We start from the raw sequence: 20,298 nt of genomic DNA on the forward strand, positions 1-20,298 counted from the left end.
GGCCTGGTCAGGTCCTATAGGACCATGAGCTGCTCAGGGGCCAGATAAATCCAATCCAACATGGAGTTACTGAGCACCTATAAAAGCTTTCAGTAAATCCATGGCATGAATAAATGAATGGATGTTTTATAAAACCACTTTTCAAGCTTGCTCTTCTGGGATCACCAAGCTACTGAAAGAAGTTATAAAAAAGAAGTCTGTATGTGGAAGGTGTCAGGTTTAATGAGAATGAGAGTCACCAGACCCGGTTCATAGGCTCCCCCCACAAAGATGGAGGAAGCTCATCCTTGTCTAGCACCCAGCGAGTAAAGCTCAAGTCAGCACAGAACATGAGCCCTCTTTAGGGATCTGGAGTGCTAATGCCCAATAGTATAGAGCCAGGCCAACCCTCAAAAGAACCTTGGAATTCTCCCTGTCTGGCCCTGTTCAGACGGAGAGAAAGTGATATGTGTGTGGACAAAACAGAGAAGAAACAACCAAGACTCAATGCATACTATACCTATCTGCCACTCAACTGTTGTCTAGACTGTACCTGAGCCCAGTGCTGGACACAACCACCTCTGTCATCTCAGCCTCATTGTCCTAACACTCCCCTTCCTTTTTTAGAGAGAGCGAGAGTGGCAGGAAAGGCTGGGCCCTAGGACCTAGAGTCTCTCTCCTAAGTGCAGCTGATGAATAAGGTTGAATCCAGGCTACGCTTGCCCCTGCAGTAGGGTACCCCTTCTGGGCTGGGTTCGAAGGAGGTGCTCCTGAAGGGTGGAGGGAAAGGCAGGGAGGAGCCGGTCAGAAGAAACCAGGGGAGAGGTAGTCCCCAGCCTTGAGCTCAGAGGTACCTCTTGTCCTAGGCACAGGGGTGGAGGGGCTTTTAGTCACTCACAAGAGGATTACGGTCATCTTGTTGACTCTGACCCTTGAGCTTCTTCTTAAAGATAGAAATTGAAGTAGAAGGTTCATAAAAAATGCTCCAGATTTCTCCTGATGCCCCTGATTGATGACATTCTCTAAGGTCCCCTGAAGTAGGAACACGATGGGATCTGTCAAACAAAAATAACATTTTCAAATGGAGTAGGACAAAGTGCCACAAACAACCTGCCATCTCATGAGACACCCGTAGCTACTAAATGGGCTACACAGTGCGGAAAGCCCTTGGGAAAAGACCTAATAGCTGCTTTTAGAGATGTGATGGATCACTGAGTGGAGAAATGTGGCCTGTGGAAAGTGTGTGCAACAGGGCAGATTCAAACTCAGTGTAACAAAAAAGTTTGAAATGGCTGAATATTCAAATATGGAAAGGGCTGGTCTGAAAGATTCTTTCTTTCTTTTTAAATACAAAAACTTTCTTCAAATGACATTCTACCTGGAAGCCCACCTAGGTAAAACAGAATAAAGGCAAAATCATTCTGCATGAAGTGGGTCCTGCTTTACAGCTATGTGCACATGGAGTACGAACAGGAGCTCAGTAAATGCTAATAAGGATATTATTTCCACTGAAAAATGTAAAGTGCAGGGTGCAGAGGCCATGGGTGGTCCTAACTTGGTCAATGACAAACCTCAAAGGCAGGAAGTGGCATTTAAAATGTATAAAACTGACAGAGGGCAAGTGACAAGGTCAGGAAAACGGTGTCTTTTACAGGACGTCAACATTAGGGAGGGCCCTGAAATAGAGAAGAACCTGGGCTGGAACGACAGAACGACAGAGTAGGGGTCCAAAAAAATTAGAACGTGCTCCCCTCATGTTCATGAGTCGCATGAACAATTACCCCTTTCCTGAGCAATAAGATAAGGGAAGAAGTACATTTTTCCAAATTGGTCAGACTTGAAGGATGACACTTCTCTAAGTTTCTTAAATAACTGTTTAAAAATAACTATTAAGCAATAGTTAGTAAAATGTTAGAATTCTACTCCTAAGAATGCTGTCCAATTTCTAGAAGGCAACAGGAAATATGTCTGAATACTGTCCTAGGACTCTTTGTTTTGCATAAAGATCTCTTTAAGGGGCCGCACAAGCCAAAAAAAAAAAAAATCGATGCTTTTTATGCTCAATTTCTATCCTCCTTGAAATTGTATCCTTTGGAGCAAAAAGAAAGCCCTCAAACACTAATGAGATCTGTCCAGTTGTACATTTCACTCAGCAGAGAATGAGGAATATCTACTGCCTCAGATTGCCTAAGACTAAGGCTTTAGAATGTTCTGATACTATAATTGTACCCAGGCAAGTAAAGCAAAGTAAGAAAAGGAGTTCTGAGCCTTCCCCTCCAGGAAATGGGCAGCTCTCTCATACTCACTTGAATGTGACGTGCAGAAGTATCTTTGCTACAATGGCTGTAACTGTGAGGATGAGTAGAGTTGCCAGGCCATACACTGTCCATCCTAAAAATGCAAAAAACAGTTTTAATGATCCTGTTGGAACTCAGTGTTCAGAAGGTCTGCTGGAAGTCCAGAGTGAACACCAACAACACAGAGGTGTGGATCCGCCTGAGGAACTCCCTGCAGGTGGGGGGCAGCCACCAAACACAGCTGAGAGTCAGGCTGGCAAGGAGCCCCCAGCCTTCTGTGCACCCACCTTGCTCGAGGGCTCCTCCTTAGGGAGAGGTAGGTGGTATGGTCACAAGTAAACTCAAGTCAGATTCAAAAGGGGTGATGCATACTGTCCCTAGTGTGGAACCACTGGGAAAGCACAGATGAGTTACATAAACTGTTTTGGCCTCAGTTTCCTAGTCAGAGGAATGAGATGTGTGACCCGGGAAACCCTACTGGGATATTGGTTTGCAACCATCCCAGGCTGGGTAGGTTCACCGTTGGTTCTAGCAATTTGAAGGAGAATTTTGGAGGCATTCACATCATCTTCACAAGTTTTAATGATAAGCAGGGGAAACAAGCTGAAGGGAGACAGCAACTTGGGCCCTCTGTGAATCTCTATATGTTCTTTTCTCTGGGATTTCTCTGGCGTTCTCTCGTGGTCCCTTCCTCTTGTAGCCATTTTGCTGTAGCCATCTCTGCCCTTATATCCCCTGATCTCTAGGCTCATGTGTGCACACTTGCATGTGTACATGCACACACCCATGCTCAGGTGTCCATAATCAGGTACACACATCTCACCCACCCACAAGCCTTCTATGTTAACAAGATCAAGACCTCAGTAGATAGCCAGAAAGGCCAATGGCATAAAATCCAGATCAACTTCATTTACCCTACAGATATACAAACAAGTGATGTAGAGCAAGCACTGGAGGGCTCTTCTCCCTGACCTTCTAAGATGGGTCCTGCAGGTGTCCGGGGAAAACCACGTGGAAACCTCTAGGTCAGGTAATCTCTAATGGCACTCTGCAGTTCAACCACCTTATAAAGGCTCAACTTTCTTGGCAGAAAGAGAATGGAGGTCTGTACCCAACCAAGCCAGCCAGCTTGAACCACAAGGCCATCACCCACTCTCCATCCCTCCCCTGCATGACTTTCCTTCATAGCACTTACTGCTCTCTGACTTTATTTCACTTCTTGTCTTTCTCCTCTCACTTATCAGCACAGGAGGCTAGCTAGGGCTTTTTATTAGTTCACTGTATATTCCAGCGCCTACAACAATGCCTGGCACCATGAAAGCATGTATCTTAAATGAATAAGAGCCCTATAAATGTTAATGAATTTGGAGAGCTACAACTTGGGGTCTATAAAGATAATTTCAAAGTGAGAAAACACTGGATTAGCTGATTAATCTCTGTTAAAGGCACACATGCTGGATCTTCGGAGGTGAGAGCTCTTTTTTTAGGGACTAATGATTCAAGCTAATGATAAAGTATCCCTCAAAGGACAGGACAAACTTTAAGTCATAGAGCCAGCATCCCCAACCTGTTTCAGAATGGGAAACACCCAAAAGTGCCCATTCTCTGTAACTGCCAAGAGCACTGCCTTCAAGTTCTTCACCCGCTTTGATGGTGCCTGGGAACTGCTACCTGGAACGGTCTGGGGTGGGTGACTGGGGCTGGTGGTGATAACGTAGAGGACTTTGGAAGACCGGGCAGCACTGATGCTGAGGTTGGTCTGCTCCGTGATCACCTCGGCCAGGGTCTGGTTGGCAGTTGGCCTCTCCTGAGGCGGTTCTTCCTTGACAGCTGGAAGGTCAAAAGGAATTAACTGGGGGGAGGAAGTTGATGAAGATAATAAAGAGCGATGGAGGCAGTACTTGTTACAAAAGGCTGTTTTCTCTACTTCAATTCTGGGTGCAATTCTTCCCACTATCTCCAAAGCAGAACGTGTCAGGCTCTGGCCCCGAAGGAGGCAGAAGGAAAGAGCTATCAACTTCCAGTAACTTCTAATCTCTTCGTGGATACCTGAGCATGCTTTATTGTTTTCCTACTGTTAAGTCTTTGTAGTTATGACTCCTTTGGCTGGAAAGGCCCTATTCCTTCTTCTCTATTCACCCAAGTCCTACCTATTTTCCAAGACCGTCCCACAGGCGGGGAGGCCCCCTCCTTCTTCCTGTAGCACACTAACTAGACTCTTCTCGAGGCTGTTGCAATTGGACAAAGGTCTTAGACATCTCCCATGTTTCTTGCGTACCGCAAAGAGACGTGCCAGGCACACATGTGTTAATGTTAGGGGAGCCCGAGTATGGCTCCCTTAGGGGCATCTGAAGAAATATGGAAGCCAGTCTTTTGGGACTGGTTGGGATATTTAGAGGTCAGAGGATGAACCAAATGACCTCTTTCATTCTGACTTCTTCTAGTTCTCCCAATCTCAGCTCTTTCTTTCAGTTATTATTATAACCCTCCTGAGTTGAAGCAGTAACTCCTAGCTAGTAGTCCTTTTAGCAAGAACTACCCAGGTCTTGAAAGGTACAGCATGGTACTTGCAAGAGGAATCCCTAAGGGGGTGAGAAAGTCATACCTTGGTATAAAACAGCAAATCCCTGGGCCTGATTGATGCGATCAGAGAAGAAATACAAAATGACAAAATCCAGAGAGACGTTAAAGGACAAAGGTGGGCGGTTCCTTCCATTGAAACGGACCAGGACGCGGTGGGTATAGCCGTCCAGCAGCTCCACCATGTCTGCGGAATCCCTGATGTCAAATAAGGTGAAGGTGAAGTGGATCTGGGAGGCTCCTGGAACTCGAATGGTCCAGTAGCAGACTCTCCCTGTGGCATAGGTGTCAGGAAAGTCAGGAGAATAGACGACTGAAGTCATGGCCGAGTAATTCCCACCACAGGCGCCGACAAGAGCTGCAGGAGACAAAAGGACATGGGTCCTTAGTCTGTGACTCAGAGGCAGGGCTCACTTTCCAACCTGTTACAAACAAAACTCTTCCTAACTAATGTGATCCAATTTGGGATATTGTTTTTTGTCTATAAAACCAGCCTGTCTTATGTTTCAGGATCAAATCACAAATGAATTGCTTAAATCCTGAACAAATGACTGTGGAGGCTTTTTTCTTATTTATGTGTATGCCCAGGAGACATTAGAATTAGCACACAGCACAGTGAATGGTACAGGCTAGGTGGGGCCGGGCTGGAGTCACAGAGTCTGGGGTCAGGACCAGCTGGGCCATGTGATCCAGAGACTGCACTTCACTTCCAGGCCTCTCAATTTTCTCAGTTGTGGGGATGGAGAGACTACCACCTGCTCTTGTGGTGCATGAATATGTGAGGATAGATGAGGCAAAGCATATGAAAACCCTGGGACCTATTTGTAGGGGAGACACTGAAAGAGGAAAAGTCATAAACAGAGGGCTTTATAGCTGCTCAGAAATACAATGCTCACAGGAAGGCCCACACTTTTTTTTTTTTAAAGATTTATTTATTTATACAAGAACCGGGGTACAGGCCAGATGTGAGGGAGGGTGAGGGGATCCACCAAAGACAGAACAGGCAACAGAACAGGCAGACTGACTGAAATACACTGCTGAGGGGAGCAGTGGGTGAGACAGGATATGGGCATCCTGCTTGTCATGTGGGTATCTCTATTGCCAGCAGGGAATGAACGAGCACTGCAGAGGCTGTGGACAGTGCTGCACTCAAGCGCCTGCACCACCAGGGAGGCCCCACACTTATTTTTGTTTTTAAAGATTTATTTATTTATGCATACAATAACTGGGGTATAGGCCAGAGGTGTGGTGGGTGAGAGGATACACCAGAGACAGAGTGGGGAACAGAACAGGCAGATCTACTGAAATACACTGCTGAGGGGAGCAGCGGGTGAGATAGGAGAGGTCTGCTGTACCATGTGGGTAGCTCCCTGACCAGGGATGGAACTCCTGCTGCACAGGCTGTGGATAGCTTCATAGGTTGTATCTTAACCCCTTGCGCCACCAGGGAGGCCCAAGCCCACAATTATTTTTCAAGTGGGAAACTGTGGCATAGGAAGTGACTTTCTGCAAAGAGGAAACACTAGTTCTGATGAGTCTGTACTAAGCACTTTTGATTTCTCTGGACTCCCATTTTTGATCAGTAGGTTTGAAGGAGGGGATACAAGCACTTCACTATATCTTATGCCAAAAAAATGTGAACAAGATCTGGGAAATTAAAGTCCTAGAGAGGGAGCGCAGGGCTGGGATTTAAAAAGCAGGCTCTGGGGGAGTTTCATTTTCCTTCAGAGTGTAGAAAACAGTAAGAGAATGCTGTTTCCATCCTAACAGTGAGAAAAAGCGCAAAACTTCTCTTCAATCCATAAAACTGGTCTCAAGAAAACCAAAAAAATTTAATGCTAAAAAGTAAGACGCTCGGGCCTCCCCTGGTGGTGCAGGCGGTTGAGCGCAGTGCTATGAAGCTGTCCACAGCCTTTGCAGTGCCGATTTGATCCTGGCTGGCCAGCAAGGGTTCCACATGGTGCGGCAGACCTCTCCTGCCTTGCCTGCTGCTCCCCTCAGCAGTGTATTTCCTCAGTCTGCCTGTTCTGTTCCCCGCTCTACCTCTGGTGAATCATCTCACCCTCCCATGCATCTGGCCTGTACCCCGGTTCTTGTATAAATAAATCAATCAATCTTTTAAAAAAAAAAGTAAGAAGCTCTTCAAGGACTGCCAGGCCAGACAAAGTGTTTCATCTCTGACAGAGCGCAAGCAGAATGATGGCCACTATTAAAGTGGAAAGAAGAAAGCAACTGAATAGCTGAGTGTGTGCTAGCTTCTCAGTCTAGGACACAGGAATCTGTGCTCACTTGCAAGCAGTTCTGTGCAGGTCTCTGCCCAGTGCCCAACAGAATGACTAGGAGAAGGCAGGAGACCAAAGAGTCCCTTGGAGGCACAGATGTAGGAGGTGATTGGCTGCTGCTGGGAGACAAGGATGAAACACTGCCCACCGCCCGATTCTCCCCTCTAAGGAAGCAAAAACCTCAAGCTGCTGGGAAAGAGGCAGCAAACCCTCCTGCTCCCAGAATCACCAGAACCTATTTGCTTCTGGAAAAGGAGTATGAAACTCTTTCCTTCCAACCAAAGTAACTAGCAAAGATCCACTGCTTCTGAGGGAAGAGTAAGGGTAAAATTCAGCAGTACCTTGTTGCCTTGAATCCCAGGACCCTCCAACAATGCAAAACAGAGGTCTGTTACCCCTGGTGGAGGAACAGGAAACTGTCTCCTTCCCCAGAGTCATCACAGATCAAATACAGTATTTGGCTGCCTGAGAGAGGAAGAGTATGTAGGAACGCTGAAAAGGCTACCTCTGAGGTCCAGCAACTGGTCCTGTCTAAGACTGAGGACCAGGCAAGAAAACAGAGAACCCCGCTGACCTCACCAGGAGCATAGCATCAAGGAACAAGAAAAAGCAGTCCACCATTGAGGGAGGGGAGAAAATGTGGAGAAAGGTCCCTTCTTTGGCACAGGCTTGTAGGAACTGCTCAAAGTTGAGGTGGAAATGGAACACTGAAAAAAACCCAAAAACCCACTAGTCTCCCAGTTTCTACACTAAGCACAAGGTAACAGCATTCCCTCACTGGAGGAATCTGAAGTTTGATATGCACTGAGGCTACTGATAGAACAATACACCCAAACCTAGCTCAACTACTGAACAGCTCTAATGCCTACATTAAACAAGTTTGCCCATTTCCATGTGCAAATACTCTTTACTGCAGCCTCTACGGCTCCTCTACACATAGCACGTGACATTCAAAAAAAATATTACATTGCCTCTAGCCAGGCTCATAAAGAAAAAATGGGAGAAAACACAAATAAATAGGATCATAAATGAAAGAGGAGAAATTACAACAGACTCAGTAGAAATCAAAAGAATACTCAGAGATTACTATGAACACTTATATGCAAACAAGTGCAACAATCTGTAAGAGATGAACAAATTCCTAGAACAATATAATCATCCCAAGCTAGATAAAGAAGAAACAGAACACCTAAACAGACCAATTACAAGCAGTGAAATTGAAATAGTAGTGAAAACACTCCCCCAAAACAAAAGCCCAGGACCAGACGGCTTCACAGATGAATTTTACCAAATGTTCAGAAATGAACTAGTGCCTATCCTACACAAACTCTTTCAAAAAATTGAGAAAGGGGCCTCCCTGGTGGCGCAGCGGTTGAGGGCTGGGTTGCGATGCTGCCCGCGGCCTCCTTGACGCCGGTTCGATCCCCGGCTGCTCCCCGGCCACCGGAGGAGGGTCCCACATGGCGCGCAGACCTCTCCTGCCGCCCACCTCTCCTGCCGCCCGCTGCTCCCCTCAGCAGTGTACTTCGGTCCTTCTGCCTGCTCTGCTCCCTGCTCTGGCTCTGGTAAATTCTCTCACCCTCCCGTGCTTCTGACTGTGCCCAGTGCATGTGTAGACAAACAAATAAATAAAAATCATAAATAAAGATACATGCCTCAAAAAAAAAAAAAAAAAGTAAGTCATAAAAAAAAAAAAATTGAGAAAGAAGGAATACTACCAAATACATTCCATGAAGCTAACATTACATTAATACCAAACCAAACAAAGACAACACAAAAAAAGAAAACTACAGGCCAACTCTCCCTAGTGAACACTGATGTAAAAATCCTCAATAAAATCCTTGCCAACAGAATCCAACAGTGCATCAAAAGGTTAATACACCACGATCAAATGGGATTTATTCTAGGGGCACAAGGATGGTTCAACATCTGAAAATCAATTAATGTAATCCAACACGTCAACAAAAAGAAAAAGAAAAACCACATGATCAAATCAGCAGATGCTGAGAAAGCATTTGACAAAGTTCAACATCCATTTATGATGAAGGCCCTTAAAATTCTCGGGATAGAAGGAACATATCTTAACATGATAAAAGCCATATATGACAAACCCACAGCCAATATTATTCTCAATGGAGAAAAGCTGAAGGCCTTTCCTTTAAGACCAAATGAATGGATGAATAAATGGAAGGAAGGAAGGGTGAGTGAGCTTGTTCCCTTGGGACTCCTGTGCCTTGGGCAGTGATGCACTTGGGGCATACTCACTGTCAAAGAGGATGATCCTGCCATCACCACCACAGGGCTGAGTGTGATCCCCAAAGCAGACACTGTTGCACTCAGTACTGGCTGCCTCCCCGTATTGCCAGTAATCAGGATTGTTTCCACAGAAGCAAGCATAGCCTGATTCCATCCCAGCAAACTGTGACAACAGAGAAGCATCACTTAGTAAGCATCAGTCTGGAGGGTGAGGTGGCCTGAAGGATTCTACTAGAGTTGACCCTAGTAAGCAAAGAGCCTTGTCTTTCCAGCCTACCATTCCCTGGGACCTCTCCTTTGTCCTGCATTCATAATATTCTACTTCATACTGGCCAATAACTTCTCCTTCAGTGAGCTTACCTTTAAGTGTTTTAAATTTCTATTGTATTTAAGTAAGTTTTAAGGAGAGTGGTCCCCACAAAGTTGAAACATTAATGATAATAGCTGATTTTATTGAATATCTACTATGTACTAGGTAGTAAGTTCTTTAGAGCTAGTCTTCACAGCAAAATCATTATAGGCCCCATTTAAAATTTTTACTTTATTCTTTATATTGCCATACAGTAAAAGCATTTATATGGCATATTATTCTATAAATGTCAATCCATGTATAGATTTGTGCAACCACCACTATAACCAGGATTCAGAACAAATGCATCACCCCAATAACCTCCCTCCTATAACCCCTGTAAACCACTAATTAGTTTTCTACTGCTATAGAAAAGATTTGACTCAATTTATGAGATTACATTCAAATAAATCCATCATCAATTGAATATATGCTAAATTGAAAATACATTTAATACAACCAATATCCCACCCAACATAGCTTAGCCTAGCCTACTTTAAATGCACTTAAAAGACTTACATTAGTTTACACTTGAGCAAAATCATCTAACACAAAGTCTGTTTTATACTAAGGGTTGAATAGCTCATGTAATTTATTGAGTACAGTAGTGAAAGTGAAAAACAGAATGATGTCTACTTTTTACACCATAATAAAGTAAAAAAATTGTGGGTTGAAACACTGTTAAATTGGGGACTGTTTGATTATCTTTTCAAGACTGTCATGTGCTACAGACTAAATTCTGAATCTCCCCCAAATTTATATGTTGAAAGTTAATTCTCAATGTGACGGTATTTCGAGATGGGGCTTTTGGGGATTGATTGGGTAATAATGGCAGAGCCTTTATGAATGGGATTCATGCCCTTTTATAAGAGACCCCAGAGAGCTCTCTTGTCCCTTGGACCCTGTGAGAACTCATCAAGAAGGCTGTCAGTGAACCAGGAAATTAGCCCTCATCACACACCCAATTTTCTAGTACCTTGATCTCAGATTTCTCAGCCTCTAGAACTGTGAGAAATACATGTCTGTTGTTTAATCCACCCAGTCTATGGTATTTTTGTTACAGTAGCCTGAAAGATTAAGATACCATAGGGCCTCCCCGGTGGCGCAGCGGTTGAGCGCTGGGTTGCTAAGCTGCCCACAGTCTCTGCAGCGCCGGTTCGATCCCTGGCTGCTCCCCGGCCACCGGAGGAGGGTCCCACATGGCGCGCAGACCTCTCCTGCCGCCCGCTGCTCCCCTCAGCAGTGTGCTTCGGTCCTTCTGCCTGCTCTGCTCCCCGCTCTGGCTCTGGTGAATTCTCTCACCCTCCCGCGCTTCTGACTGTACCCAGTGCTTGCATAAATAAATAAATAAATGTTTAAAAAAAAAAGATTAAGATATCATATAAATGGAATCATAGTATGGGACCTTCTGAAACTGGCTTATTTCACTCAGCATATCTTTAAAGTTCACCAAAATTGGTGCATGTGTCAATAGTTCACTGCATTTTATTGCTGAATAGTAGACTATCATATGGTTGTACCACATTTAATCCATCAGGTTGTTTCTAGTTTTTCATGATTATGAACAGAGCCACTATAAATGTTTGTGCACAGATTTTTACATGAATGTAAGTTTTCATTTCCTAGGGTAAATACTGAGGAGTGGGAACAGTGGGTTTTATGATAGCTGGATATTTATAAGAAACTGCCCAACTGTGTTCAAAGCAACTATACCATTTACATTCACTAAAACAATGGTATGAGCCTCAGTTACTTTAAAGGCTGTCAAAATTTGTTACTGTCAGTATATTTTATTAGCCATTCTAAAGGTGTATAGTGGTTTCTTATTGTGAGTTTAATTTACATTCATCCTAATAGTTAATAATGTTGAATGTTTTTTCATGTGCTTATTTGCCATGTGTATATCCTCTTCGGTGAAGTATCTGTTTAATGAGTATTTTGCACATTTATTTATTTATTTTACTATTGAGTAGAGATCCCCTGTCCCCTGCATAAACTAAATACAAAATATTTTGTTACATACAGTTTGCAAATATTTTCTCCCAGGTTATAGCTTCTGTTTTCATTCTCTTAAAAATGTCTTTTGCATAGCAAAAGTCTTAAATTTTGATGATGTCCAAATTAAAATTTACCAATTTTTTATTTATGGATTGTGCTTTTGTGTCATGCCTAGGAACTTTTTACTTAAACTAGTCATAAAGATTTCCCCCCTCTGCTTTGTTCTAAGTATTATAGTTTTCTATTTTATAATTAGACCAAAGATCCATTTTGAACTCAGTATCTAGTCTTTTGTGTTTAACATCTTTCAGTTAGTATAATATTTTAATGATTCACCCAAGTTGTTATTATATATCAGTATGTCTTACTGTGTCTTTCCTTTTTATTTCTGAGTAGTATTCAACAGTATGGATATACCATAATTTGTTTATCTGTTCAACAGTTAATGAGCATTTGAATTATTTACAGTTTGGGGTTATTATGAATAATGCTGCTATAAATAATTCATTCATGTACAAGTCTTTGGGTGAACATAGGTTTTCATTTCTCAGGTAAATATTTAGAATGTGGAACTGATGAATTACAGGACAGCTGACACATTTAATTTTATTTTTTTATTTTTTTTTTATTTTTTTTTTAAATAAATTTTATTGTTATATTCCCCATACAATTGCAGCCGACACATTTAATTTTATAACTTCAAGTCCTTCTTTAAAAAACTTGCACCATTTTACATTCTTACCAGTATCTTACAAGAATTCCAGTTCCTCCATATTCTTTTTTTTAATTAATTAATTTATTTATACAAGAACCAGGGTACAGGCCAGATTCACAGAAGGGTGAGAGGACTTACCAGAGCAGGGAACAGAACAGGCAGACTGACGAAATACACTGGTAAGGGGAGGAGCGGGCGCGACAGGAGAGGTCTGCCACACTATGTGGGACTCTCGCCAGATGGCAGGGATCAAACCAGTGCTGCAGAGGCTGCGGACAGCTTCACAGCGCAGTGCTCAACCACCTGTGCCACCAGGGGAGGACCCCAGTTTCTTCATATTCTTACCAATTCTTAGCATTTTCAATATTTGAAACTTTAGTCATTCTAGAGGATGTTAGTAGTATTGCACTGTGGTTTGAATCTGTGTTTCCCTAATACTAGTGATGTTGAACATTATACTTTATTTTAGAACATTTCATCTATATCCCTTCTTCAGCTGAATTACCTTGGCATCTTTGTAAAATACCAATTGTCTATATAAGTGCAGGTCTATTTCTGGGCTCATTGTGCAGTTCTATTGATATGCATAGCAGAGGTTGGAAAAGTTTACCTTTTATTAAAGTTCAGAGAGTAAATGTTTTTAGCTTTGTGCATCATGTGGTTTCTTTTCAACTACTCAACTTTGCTGTTGTAGCATGAGTAGATGAAAGGACATGGTTATGTTTCAGTAAAACTTTATTTACAAAAATAGGTAGGTGGGGGCCTCCCTGGTGGCGCAAGGGGTTAAGACGCAACCTATGAAGCTATCCTCAGCCACTGAAAGCACGAGTTCAATCCCCAGTGGGCCAGGGAGCTACCCACATGGTGCAGCACACCTCTCCTGACTCGCCTGCTGCTCCCCTCAGCAGTGTACTTCGGTCAATCTGCCTGTTCTGCTCCCCACTCTGTCTCTGGTGATTCCTCTCACCCCCCACATTTCTGGCCTGCTCTTGTACGCATAAATAAATAAATCTTTAAAAAAAATAGGTAGGTGGTAAGATTTGGCCCCTGTGTCACTGTTCGTTGACATCTCATCTGTATGATTAATTACTCGTATGCCAATATCTCTCCTGATTACTACAGTTTTACAGAAAATCTTGAGACCATGCAGGATGATTCCTCCAAAATTGATCTTTTTCAATATTAGGTTGTTTGCCTTTCCATATTAATTTTAGGATCAGCTTGTCAATTTATTCAAAAAAATCTTCTAGGATTTTTATTTTTTTAAGATTTATTTATGCATACAAGAACTGAGGTACAGGCCAGCGTGGGGTTAAGAGGATTCACCAGAGACAGAGTGGGGAACAGAACAGGCAGCTCTACTGAAATACACTGCTGAGGGAAGCAGCAGGTGAGACAGGAGAGGTCTGTTTGCCATATGTGGGTTAGCTCCCTGGCTGGGGATGGAACTCAGGCTGTGGGGGTGATACTGCTAAGACTAACCCCTAAGCCACCAGGAAGGTTCCAGGGAGAGTTTTGAGGCTATGTAAATATCCTGTTCCTCATGCAAATTTTACCCAGTAGTTGATAAAGATTCAAGATATTTATATATCATAGCATTTGTTCTGTGCACATTTTATTACTATAATGGTTGCCGAAAGTGAATTTTCTAATTCTATCATTTCTTCTGCATTTATTTGTTGGCATTTTTCAGCAAGGAAATGCTTCCCTTCTCCTTATTTATGTAATTATATCAGTGTGAATATATAGTCTTACCTTATCGAGTGAGGTTTATTTTTCACTGCCATTATTTGTTTTAAAGCTTAAATTATGTTAGCTTTAATCAGTGAGAGCCCCTTCAATCTAGGTCCTCTGTCTTGAGAAGTCCTTATCATTCCTTTCTTTCTTGTACAAGATGTTTCAAGCTTATCCTTTCTCAGAACCAGTCCCAGAATCAGTAATTTTCAACAAAGAGATCTGTTCTTTATAGTGGAGAAAAGCAGCTTGAAATCAATGTCTGAATGCTAGGTATGCTCTGTAGTACCAATGTGTCATTGTTTCCAGACCCTGTCAGTGGACAGATCTAAGATATTAATGTGTATACATACATATACATACACACACACACACACACACACAAACACTTTGTATTTCTTTCTATACCACCCTCCCCCCGCCCCTCTATATGTATGTAGGTATACCTACTATACTAGTTACTTCAAAACCTATCCAAAAATTCATTCCAATTTTCCCTGGTTCCCTTCTTCAACAGTGAGCATATATTTACTTATATGCTCAATCCCACTGCAATCAAGCAGTCATTCGTCATGTTGGGTCAAATACCTTGCTAAACCACCTGTATCACATAGGTCCTGAACCCTGTGCCAAGTTACTCTTCTGGCTTGTGCCTGATTAATGGTTTTTGATTAAATTTACTGAAGGAAGGGTGAAGGAAGAGAGGGAATAAGGAAGGATTCTTCCTTCTTTTTTTGATATAACAAACAATAGCATTATTGAAACTTATTGGTCAAAAAATGAATTTCAAGTAAAGGAATGGATAGAAATAAAAAAAAAAATTAGACTGGTGTCCAGGCTAGGAATATATCAAGAGTGTAACCACTACCTTGGCTTATTCCCAGATTCTCTGTGAAGCCAGAGCTGTCCCTGCTCATCATAAAAAGGGGTACAAGGAAGTATATAACTCTGTCAGATACCAGATAGGGGTATAAACATTATGATTTTCCTCCCCTTCTCTATCAGACTTTGGACAAGAACGCTGTCTCACACCCCTTAATCCCAAGCTTCACTCCTCCTCCAACTTCTCCTTGGCAGAAAAGTAGGATTGTATGGCTTGACAGATTCTTTAAAGTATAGTTTTAATTAATCTCAGCAAAATGCATTTACATTTTTATGGTCTTTAACAGATATATAGCCATAGAGTCATTACCTTGAACCTCTGGCTCCGACAAAAACTGATGCAGGTTTGTATAGTAAGTTTGTTAGATGTTTTACTGGCACCAGTCAAAGGAGGTGGGTTTCCATGATCCTTGTAGCAGCCAAGGTTTCCAGGCACTAGAGAAAAAAGAAAAACAAAAGAATTTCACAACATCTGGCTGTGAAACACCAAGAAGGAAAAGTGGTTTGTGCCAGGTACTTTCATCTCTGTCAATATTTCCACTCCTAAGGTACAAATAAAAAACAAGTATTAAGTTTTAATGGAAGTCTTAGCATCCTCTGTTAAATGCCATGTTTTTGTTTTATTTTGAGGAGTAAGTAAGGCACAGGTCCACCTTTAACTAACCCTAAAATAAATTTTACTTGTTCAATATTGATAGAATTTAGCACCAAAGAAAACTAGGGACAATTTTCTTAAAACAGAGAAGATACAATATATAAGCTATATTCGGTGTCACTAGAAGACAGGAAAAGTTCTTGCCTCCTCTGGTTCCTTAATAAGCTATACAAAATGGATTTCCCCAAGGTCCTTTGGTGAGGACATTTCCTCACCACAAATAACCACAAAGCTAGTAGCATAAAACAGCATAAATTCATTATTTAACAGTTCAGGAGGTCAGAAGTACTAAATTAGTCTTATGGAGCTGAAGCGAAGTGTCAGCAGGGCCTTGGTCCTTTTGGAGGCTCATGGGAAGAATCTGTTCCGTACCTTTTCCATCTCTTAGAAGCTGTCTCTTTTCCTTGGCTTGGGGCCACAATGTTCCAGAATCTGCTTCCATCATCATGTGTCCTTCCTGTCCTCTGCTTCCATCATCCCATTACCTTCTCTGACTGATCCTCCTGCCTCTTTGTTATAAGGACCATTAAAAGAGTATTGGATTTATTTGGACAATTTAGAGTAATATCCCCTTCTCAAAAATCACATCTTAATCACTTCTGCAAAGTCCCTTAGACCATGGAACTCAAAGATTCTGAGGGTCATAACACAGACATCTCTAAAGGTCTATTTTTCAGCCTACCACAGTGAATATACTGGTGTTTTATAATCATCCAATCAGATGGTTTGGTGTTGTAGAAAAACTATATCTGAGAATAAAGAAATCTGATTCTCCCCCATGAGCCTCCAAAAGGACCAAGGCCCTGCTGACACTTCAAAGACGCCCCCAAAGATCCTCTGGTGTTCATGTCCTTGTGTATTCCTCTTCCCATCAGCTTGGGCTGGACTAGTGACTTACTTCTGATCAACAGAATGTGGTAAAGTTGATGGGATACCACTCCCGTGATTAGGTTACAAGACTTCTGTCTTGTAAAAGACTCTCTCTACTGCCTTCTTCACTTATACACTTTGATGAGTTGATATGCCATGTCAGAGAGGCCATGTTACAAAGAACTGAGAGTGGGCCCCAGCCAATAGCCAGCAAAAAAATCAAGATTTCTACAAAGACTAAATCCTACCAACAACTATGTGAACTTGAAGTAGATCCTTCTTCGGTGGAGCCTTCAGATGAGACCTGTCCTGGCAGACACCTTAAATGCAGCATGTAAGAGATCTTGAGACAGAGAACCCAGCTAAGCCATGTTCAGATTTCCTGGCCCACAGAAAATGTGAGACAATAAATGTACACTGTTATAAGCTAAGTTTTAGGCTATATACTCATATAGCCCTTACTGAACATACGTTTATTGAATGAAGAAATAAATTTATTGGGGGCATGGACAAATCAAATTCTCTGGATCACAGTTTTCCCATGTGTTATTAATCATTTCACTGTCAACATAAAGTCCTTTCTCTAGTCTCTATTTGGTTCCCTACCATTTATATAGCTGAAGACATAACAAGACAAGAATGAGCCCTGATTCTAGAAATACTTTCAGGTCAGTTAAGAGTTAAATGTCCCAGTCCAAAGTGAGCCATATGGACATGTAGAAAGTATTTTTTTCTTTATATTTAAGAAAACAGCATGATCCAGTTTAATAGACTTTATGTTCACATTAGTCTTTTGACATATAAAAATACACATGTATAAATGTATGTACCCACACACCCACACACCCACACTCTCTCTCTCTCTCTCACGCACTTAATTTTTGCCACCTTCTACGTCTAATTTGCTCACTTTAAATTGGCAGAAGTATATCTGCTAACCCAAAGAGTCACCCTTCCCTCTCTAAGCCAAGTGGTTACCCTCCTCCCTTGCGTCACACATGGTTCAAATATAACAAATGTGGCTTACCACACAAATGTTAAAATGCATCTTTCGGAAACAAACCAAATCTCTATAGTAGCAAATGTAAACAAAAAAGCTCTAGGCAGTAGGAGTCCAGTGTTCTTTGGGGGCCTGGCTTGGGAACATCTAGGTATAAGGGTTTAAACAAATGCAGTGAGTTAAGGATCTCTACTCAGGGGCATATCATTTAAGCCAAATTTGTTAAAAGGACTTTGCATATGGAAACCTAAGCCATACATAAAAAGGTTCTTAATAAGAACTACTTGATCATGATCATCTTGGTCATTTAGTCTGATTTTTGCCTCATTTATTCCATTATGCTCATAAGAAAACATGTTATTATGTATTAGTTTATAGTCACATAATCATAAATGTTAAGATTATACATAAACAAGGCCATCAATAAACAAGGCCAAACCAGGGTTGCATCATTGCAGCTGAAACCTATAAGTTTATTCATCACAATCAGCGAGCAAATCCAGGCAGCTTACATTCCAGTGTGGCAGTGAGGTCCCAAAACATATCGTGAGGTAGATCACTGGAAATTAGACCATACCAAGCTGCTGCTCTATCCCTTTGACTATTAATGGCCCGAGGTATCATTCTTGCCACACAAGTCAATCACTTGCTGGAAATTGTCCATTCCACCTCCTAAAATATCCCAGACATCTGCCCATGGCTCTCTGTCCACACTGCCACTCTCCCAGGTCAGGCCACTGTCTCCTCCCACTTAGACTACTGTATCGGTTTCTTATGTCCCTGTTTCTAGGCTCATGCTACTCTAATTAAGTAGTATACTTGCAACCAAAATAATCTTTATAATACATCCCAGGCAGGAAAAAATGGTAAATGTAAAGATTTAAGGACAAGAATGACCCCGGCCTTTGCAGGAACAATGGTAAGTCATCATGACCAGTGAGAGAGAGGGAAGAACAACAGGAGCTGCAGGGGTATGCAGGGGCCTTGCCTAAAGCTCTCAAAATTCCTTGGTTGTCCCTCAGGATAAAGTCCAGTTTCTCTTACATGCACATAAGGCCCTGCCCAATCTGTGCTACTCCCTATCTGTTCTCTAGCACCAGCATGAACCCTCTCTCGTTCTTTTTTCCAAAGATTTATTTATTTATATATACAAGAACCAGGGTACAGGCCAGATGTGCAGGAGGGTGAGAGGATTCACCAGACACAGAGTGAGGAACAGAACAGGCAGATTGACTGAAATACACTGCTGAGGGGAGCAGTGGGTGAGACAGGAGAGGTCTGCTGCACCATGTGGGTATCACCACGGCCAGCCAGGATCGAACCTGCACTGCAGAGGCTGCAGACAGCTTCACAGCGCTGCGCTCAACTGCCTGCGCCAACAGGGAGGCCCATGAACCCTCTCTTTATCCCTTGACTCATAGTCAGTATGAAGACCAAATTAAATTATAGTTTTTAAATTTTCCCAACTATACATTGCTCTCTGGCCTCTGGGCTTTTGTATAAGGTATTCCTTCTGCTTAGAATACTCTTCCATGCTTAAGCTTACAGTCTGAGAATCGTTTCCTCTGGGAAGCCCAATGGCCCTCCCATTATACTCTTTTACTCCACCAAAAAAAAAAAAAAGGTTATGTAGTCCTATAGCAGCTTATACTGAGTTTGAATTGAACAAGCATGTCCCATATTGCCAGCTGACATCATGGAGTGAGTGGGTAAAGACACTTCTTAGTCAGCAACCAATGAAGAGAGCAGTGGTAAAAAGCAGAACTTATCAGCATAACAACTCTGTCTATTTAAAGTTACAACCACTGATTTTGGCTCCAGCCTGTTTACTGTCCTCATTGGCTATTACAAACACCTTTTTCCATAAAGGTTATCTTTAAACCATAAAACTTCACCTTTATCATTTTGAATGAAACTTTTCCAAAATATATCAGCTATTTCTTAAAAACAAAATTGAACTTAGATGAATATACTGCAAGTTTTTCTTGGTGGCTTGAAGTCATCACATGTACTTCATCAAATGGCCTCAGACTGATGTGCTTTTTTATGTTCTTGTGTCTGGCTTTAACAGTGACTCTGTCTCCTTGGTTACCATCAAAGCTGTTGACCCTCAGAAAATTAGAACTTGAAGGAGTCTTAGAGAACATCTATTTTTTTTGCCACTGTCAAAGCCTGCAGCCTTTGCTTATCCTCATCTTATTTTGCTGTTTCTTAGGCTGAGAACAAAATTAGGAAGCTTATTAAAATTGTGGGAAAATAAGAATGAACCATTTCTAAAAGCAATTTCTAAATGTTCCCCACTTTCTGCCATTCACAGTGTAACTTGCATTACTTTTTCTCATTTCCCAGTATTTTGCAATATCCTGAAGGGCAATGGTACTACTGTCAACTCTGTAGAAGCAGCCAGCATTTCACTGCAATCACAAATGTGGATTCTGGAATCAGAGAATGAAGGATGAATTCTGGCCTCTTCACCACTGCCTTTATAAGCTCAGTTTCATCAACAGTGGAATGAGGAACAATACGGGCCTCAAAGAGCTCTTCTGAGAATTAAAATGAGATAATGTAAATAAAGTAAATACTACAAGGTCTGGCAAGATATCATGTGCTGAATAGTGTTTATTATCATTATATATAATAAGGCTTTCATCATTCACCATACAAACAAGAACAACTTGCTCAGTAATAGAAAAGTAAAATA

General features: G+C 42.0%; 1 protein-coding gene across 2 annotated transcripts in view; it reads right to left on the reverse strand.

Moving 5' to 3' along the window:
* Nucleotides 1-774: 774 nt before the first annotated feature.
* Nucleotides 775-20,298, reverse strand: part of KREMEN1 (kringle containing transmembrane protein 1) — a 54,403-nt gene continuing 34,879 nt past the window's right edge. Inside the window, exons 4-9 of one of the 2 annotated variants that reach the window (XM_084253873.1) lie at nt 15,383-15,507; nt 9,404-9,557; nt 4,882-5,214; nt 3,948-4,106; nt 2,286-2,370; nt 775-1,034 (exon numbers count right to left, since the gene is read on the reverse strand). In XM_084253873.1, coding sequence (XP_084109999.1) covers nt 866-1,034; nt 2,286-2,370; nt 3,948-4,106; nt 4,882-5,214; nt 9,404-9,557; nt 15,383-15,507 — 1,025 coding nt within the window. In that variant the 3' untranslated portion in view covers nt 775-865. Of the gene's footprint in view, nt 1,035-2,285; nt 2,375-3,900; nt 4,107-4,881; nt 5,215-9,403; nt 9,558-15,382; nt 15,508-20,298 lie in introns of both variants that reach the window. The other variant, XM_084253872.1, reaches the window with a different exon arrangement.

This window comes from Talpa europaea, assembly GCF_964194135.1.
Source record: "Talpa europaea genome assembly, chromosome: 14".
In the NCBI taxonomy this organism is placed as follows: Eukaryota; Metazoa; Chordata; class Mammalia; order Eulipotyphla; family Talpidae; genus Talpa; species Talpa europaea.